Source organism: Alligator sinensis, unplaced genomic scaffold (genome assembly GCF_000455745.1).
Source record: "Alligator sinensis unplaced genomic scaffold, ASM45574v1 scaffold838_1, whole genome shotgun sequence".
Lineage (NCBI taxonomy): Eukaryota > Metazoa > Chordata > Crocodylia > Alligatoridae > Alligator > Alligator sinensis.
The window spans coordinates 282,805-288,879 of record NW_005842996.1 but is presented as its reverse complement, the minus strand read 5'-3'; the positions used below and the strand labels follow the sequence as shown (position 1 = coordinate 288,879).

General features: G+C 62.8%; 1 protein-coding gene across 1 annotated transcript in view; it reads right to left on the bottom strand.

The window, feature by feature from the left end:
* TARS2 (threonyl-tRNA synthetase 2, mitochondrial) overlaps nucleotides 1-6,075 on the bottom strand; it is a gene marked incomplete at its 5' end in the record, with an annotated part of 21,017 nt that overhangs the window by 14,329 nt on the left and 613 nt on the right. Inside the window, 8 exons of the mRNA XM_025193009.1 lie at nucleotides 6-37; nucleotides 500-666; nucleotides 3,859-3,957; nucleotides 4,086-4,232; nucleotides 4,454-4,532; nucleotides 4,643-4,707; nucleotides 5,155-5,272; nucleotides 5,605-5,726. Of these exons, the coding sequence (XP_025048794.1) occupies nucleotides 6-37; nucleotides 500-666; nucleotides 3,859-3,957; nucleotides 4,086-4,232; nucleotides 4,454-4,532; nucleotides 4,643-4,707; nucleotides 5,155-5,272; nucleotides 5,605-5,726 (829 nt within the window). The remainder of the gene's footprint in view (nucleotides 1-5; nucleotides 38-499; nucleotides 667-3,858; nucleotides 3,958-4,085; nucleotides 4,233-4,453; nucleotides 4,533-4,642; nucleotides 4,708-5,154; nucleotides 5,273-5,604; nucleotides 5,727-6,075) is intronic.

The window sequence follows — 6,075 nt, the reverse complement described above, 5'->3', positions numbered from 1 at the left end:
CTCCCGCCACGACCGCGGCCGGTGGGCGAACATCAGGCTGCGGAGACCAGACTGGTTTATTCAGAGCTAAGGCTGCTGCACTGCACCCCCAGGAGGGGCCTGGTGTCACAGCTGGGACTCAGGTGGGTGGGGGTTGAGCTGAGTGCAGCGAGTTGTGTGAGGCCTCAGGCCATTCTGAGGGACAGAGGTTGCCTCTGCCGCAGCCGGCCCTGACCGCAGCAGGGGGATGGTGTCCCTGAGGGTCAGGCCTGGGCCCATCTATGGAGTGGGGGAAGGACCCAGGCGCTACCCACAACAAAGGCAAAGAGGGATGTCACTGGCTTTGCTTGCAACACCCCTGAGCCAAACCAGCTCAGCACCAGTCACCAACCCCCACTCCCCAGAGCTAGGACTAGTACCGAGGCGTACGGGCTCCCAGTGCCACCCCCAAGCTGGGACTACAACCCAGGTGTCCAGGCTCCCTGCCCACCGCCAGCTTCTGGCCATGCCAGGGCCCTACCAGTGTGCGGGGCAATTCATGGGCTTGAGTGCCAAGGTCTGGCCGTTGGCCTGGAAGGAGAACATGTGCTGGCTGTAGTGCTGCCAGTGCCCCGAGCGCTCCCACAGCTGCACGTCGTACACGTTGGGGGTCACCACCTCCGTGAAGCCGCGCCGCCAGTACTCGCTCTGGGGGAGGGGAGGGAGAGGAGACAGGGGCTTGGGGGGGATGGACCCAGGGAGGTGGAAGTCACCTGCTTTGGGGCTGCACAGAAAGCCAGGTGGAGACCCTGCAGCAGGGGCAGATGTGATGCAGGTGATAGGAGCCCGTCTTGAGCTCCCAGGGGCCACCGGCTAAGTGCTGCCTCTCTAGGCACCGGAAAACACTGGCAGCTTTCTGGAGGCGGCAGGGCCTGGGCAGAACCCTACTCGTCCTTTCCCTGCCAGTCTGCCCTGCTATGACATGCCCCAGAGCCTGGTACAGTCTCTCCAAGGCATGAGCGATGGTGCATTCTTGGCATAGCCGGACGCAGGGGCCCAGGACAAGTTGGGTCTCGTTGGCCGGGTTGCCCAGGCTGTCCCCCAGACCTGGTTTGATAGTGTTGGTACCCTTGGCCTGGCTCAGCTGTCAGAGACTGCTGGTCAGGGGAGTGCTCAAGGGCACCTTGGCACCATGGGGACTTGCAGCCAGGGGTCTTGCATCACCTTCCATTCCCCTGCCCCTGCAAAACTGCAGGTGCAGGAGGAGGGAGCCGTATGTAGGTGGCTGATGGCAGGCCTTCGCCCTGGGCAGGGGGGCTGTAGCTGAAGCCAGTCTCAACAAGACCCCAGGAACCTGGCAGCGGTGCGGAGGGCCCCAAGCCCAGGGGGGCACCAGGCTCTCGTGAGTGGCCCCAGCCTGGGAGCCAAGACAGCTTCTCATATTCAGGTGCAGAGAGGGGCGTGCCGAACATGGCCATGAGATGTTGGCTGTGGGCACTGATCCGAGATCCCGACCCCGGGAGGGACGTGGGGCCCACAAGGGTTGGAGGCGATGATGTGTGGGGCACTGAGTTGGGGGCAGCTCCTGGGCAGGCCAGGCTGAAGCGGCCACTTCCAGCCCTGAAGGGTCTTCAGGTCACCGACACGCCATGGATTGTGACTAAGACATGTGCTGGCAAAGCCCGAATATGGCTGCTGGCTGGCAGCCAGGCCGTACCCACCCCTGCCTGCTGCGGCCTGGTTTGTGCAAGAGGGGGAGCTCACGTAGGCTGGAAACTGAAGACAAATATAGTGACAGGCTGACGCACAGGCGCCAATGTCTTGCAGGTTGCGTCTTCCCCTTGGCCACAAATGCCGCGTGGCAACGGAGACAGTGCTGCTTCCTTGTCTGCGACTGGGGAGGTGAAGGGACCCAGTGTCTTGTGGAGAACTGACAGCCCACAGCTTTCGGTCATGAGGGGCTTGGGCCAGGGCTACAGATCAGGTTCCCCCTCTGGGTTAGTCGGGGGGCAGAGGTGCAGAGTCAGAGGGTAACGAGTGTGAATCCCCGTACCAGGGTTCATACAGATGGTAGGTCCTTGCTCCTGATGAGACGAGGGAGGAAGCACAGGGTGGGACCCAGACGAAGGAGCTGCTCCCATGACCCACCAGGCTCAAGCAATGGGGCTCCAGGAAGCAAAAGCACCGATTCCAGAGGGGAGCGGACAGGGCTGGACGGTTTAACAGGGTCTGCAGATTGCTCCAGAGTAAAAGCAGATGAGGCTAGATCGTCTAACGTGGTCTGCGGGTTGCTCCAGAGTAAAAGCAGCACCATGGGAGCAGGGCTGCAGGGGTCTCTGGGTGACCCTAGAGACCCCACAACTGCGTTGGGGCCAGCATGGCCTCCCCAACGCCACAGCGCACAGAGAGACACCCGGCAGGATGGGGACATTGCAGTCCATGGGGAGCGTTGGTGGCTCTCCCTGCAAGCCTTGGGAGGGGGAACCATCATGGAGCCCAAATAACCCCACGGGGGCCCTCATTTTCTGGCACTTGCCTCCGATGGCTTAGCCTCTGCCACTCTCCCCTGCAGCTGTCACTGATGCCCCTACATGGAGACAGGTCTGAAGTCCAAAGGTCTGGGAATGCCCTGGGCTGACACGCTCTGTTCCCTTAGGGGCCAGGGCATCAAAGGCATCCAGAGGGAGCCGCTGACCTCAAGGTCCCAGCCACCAGGGGCTGCGAAATGCCCTGGTGCATGCGCGAAAGGCTCGCACAGCCCCCCAGCCATACTTGCTGGGCTCTCCGGGCAGGCAAAGACATCCAGGCAGGCGACCCAAAGGCTTCTGAGCATGAGGGGATGGGAGACAGGGTAAGGTCCCTTCACCCCTGACAACGGGGCTGGCTATCGGCCTCCCTGGTGCCCCAAGCCGGGCTGGGATGCAGATGCCGCGTGATGCCTCTTTCTGAGCTCAGCAGGGCTGGAGGTGCTGGGACAATGGGCTGCATCAAGTGGCTGCGTCCAGGGCCTGAACTCCTGGTCTCATCTCTTTTTGGTGTCAGACATCCCTGCTGTGAGCAGAGACCAGCCGGGACCCAGGTATCGCACAGAGACTTGGCACACGCCGATACTCGTCACAGGGCAGGCCCCACAGCACTCAGGGAGCCAGGTGGGAGCAGCACCTTGTCTCATCTCTTCGCCTTCCAGCCCCAACACTTATTCTGTCCCTGACAAAATTGATGGTGCCTCAGGAGAGTATGGATCGACGGACCCAGTGTCAAGAGGGCACTGGGTATGTGCTGGCACCCGGGCTCCACAGGGCCACATCCAGACAAGGTTCCCAAGAATTTCAGGTCCTTGGAAAAGCAGCTCTTGATGGGCCTGATCCTGCGGACAATGCCCCAAGTGCAAAAAGGGGCTGGGCATCCTCCTGCTACCGCTCAGCCAGGCTCTCTCCCAGCCCTCCTGCCCTGGGCTTGGCTGTGGGATGGATCCAGATGCCAGCAGAGACTGGGAAGGCAGTAGAGAGCCATTACTAAGCCCCTGATGACCCACGGCAGTTTCCCTGAGATGGAAGGGGAGGCACTGGGGACAAGTCTGGATTTGCAGCCACGCAGGGGGAGCTGACACCAAGAGGTGGTGGAGCTCACGCTGCCCTCTGGCCGCCCTGGCCTGGGGGGACCTCAATACCCTTGGAGGGGGCAGAAAGGCACCCCCTGGCAGAACAGAGATGGGGCAGCTGAGCCCAGCTCCCCCCAGACATGGACACACACACGACCCTGCTTACAGCTCTCCAGGTTTCAGCGCAGGGACTCCGCTGGATCCCTGCGCTGGCTGCAGCTGCCTACTTCCTCAGGAGCCTGTATGGGACCCCCCGTCCGAGCCCCGCACCCAGGGAGCCAAGCCTGGGCACCGGATACCTTGATGAAGTCAATCAGGGCGTTGCAGATGTGGGTGCCCCTGGGCAGGAAGAAGCAGCTGCCGGGACTGAGCTCATGAAAGAAGAATAGCTCCTGCTCCTGCGAAGGGAAGAAGCCAGATCCTGGTCACTGCTGTGGGGGGGCAGGACAGTGTCCAGGGGTCCCTGCAGTGGCTGTGCCTGGCCCAGCCCTGTCTCTGTCCCTCCAAGGGTGATGCCTGGACCTACCCTGCCGATGCGCCGATGGTCCCGCTTGGCAGCCTCCTCCTGCTGCTGCTCCCAGTGGGCCAGGCGGGCAGCAGTGGGGAAGGAGATGCCATAGACCCGCTGCAGGGACTCCCCAGCAGGGTCCCCACCCCAGAAGGCAGCCGAGCTCTGGAGGGAAGGAGAGATGCTGGTTACCATGGTAATACTGTCTTTGGGGGGGTGGGAGTGGGGGGGTGGACACCTAGGGTGGGCCTCCCCAGGGCGACCTTGGCAGCTGCCCCCCCTTGCTCCTCTCCATGCCTCAGTTTCCCCAGTGGTAAGGGAAAGGGGCTATTAACCCCTTTAAACCGCCCCTCTCTGGAGATGCCCCACCCACCACACACACACACCTTCAGGACCTTCAGCGCCTGGATCTGCCCTGTGTGCCGGAGGTGGGGGCCACGGCACAGGTCAATGAGGGGCCCACACCTGGGGATGGAGACAGCGGAGCTGGTCAAGGCAGGAGCTGCAGCCAGGGCTGGGGCCGAGCACAGGGGGAGGGATTCATGGACCTCACGCAGGTGGAAGGGGGGTGTCACCTGTAGACCGTGCTCGTTGGCGTCTTCACCTTTGTCTCAATTATTTGCAGCTTGAACTTGTTGTCCTGGTGGGGGGAGAAGAGCCCAGGGAGCTCAGGCTCAGCAGGATAGGACAGAACCCCAGCCCAGCTGGCCTCCCCCAACCTCCCTGACTGGCCCATGGCCCCAGGCAGCTGCTCAGGGAGCCTGGCCTAGTGCTGAGGGCTACATCCTGGCCCCTACCACACCATCTGCCACAGATGTCCTGGGCACATCCTACAGCCTCCCTGGCCTCAGCTTCCCCCTCTGTGAAATGGAGAGAAGGGCAGCCAGGGCAGGGAGGGGGCAGGGGTGAGAGAACTGTCCAGTGAGACTACAGGCCTTGCAAGGATTCACATGTGATCCCCCACCTCCATCCCTCCCCAGCCCAGGCAGACAAAGACAGACCCAACACTAGGGGCCCAGGCCAGACCCAGGCATGACCTAACACTGCTGTGCACTCAGCTGGGGCCTGGGACGCGCGGGGTGCTCACCTTGAACAGCTCCCGCAGGGCGTCGCAGGGCACCTCCAGCCGCTCAAAGGGGTGCTGCTCCTGCACCAGCACACGGCAGGCTTCTTCCAGCACCGTCAGGTCGCTGCTCAGCACAGTCCTGCGGAGATGGCTAGATACTCATGGCCCCGGGGAAGCAGCAGGACCTCCACCCCACCCAGGTCCATGCCCGCCCCAGGATGGGGGTGCAGATCAAGGGACCAGTGCCAGTCCAGTGGTGCCAACGCTGCATGACCCAGGCAGGCTTCCAAAGAAAAAACCCCAGCCTGGCCCTGAACCCTCCTAGGGCGGGTCTGATCCTGCTAGGCACTAAGCCAGGTGGCGGGACTGGGCCCCAGGGCCCTGATCCTGCAATGACAAGGCCCAACCCTATTAACAGCAGCCTGGGGCATCCCCATGGCCCTGCCTCTAGTCGCTGTCTGTGCTCCTTACCGGCCGCCCAAGTCCATGTCGTAGAAGAAGCCGCTCTCGGTGCTGGGCCCGTGGCAAAGCAGGGCCCCATAGAGCTGCTCTGCGGCGGCGCCCAGCACATGGGCGCTCGAGTGCCAGAACACCTGGGTAGGGAGACACAGGGCTGGGACCCAGGTAAGATCCCAGCCACTGACTGCCCCCTCGCACTGCCGGGGACTCGGGGCACCTGGGTTCCACCGCCAGCCATGTGCCCCCAGGCAAACCCCACCCCTTCTTCCATGCCTCGGTTTCCACACGGGCAAACTGCACTGCCCGAAGTGAGTGCTGCACCCCATTGCGGGTGCTCCGGAGTGACCCACGATAACAGCAAAAGATTCTGGGCAGGTAGCAGGGCTGGGGAGGGTGTGGCCAGGGGTGACCAAGCTGAGCCCTGAGGCATGTCCTCTGGCAGGGCCAGCACAACCAGGCACTGTTGAAAGAGACTCTGCTGCC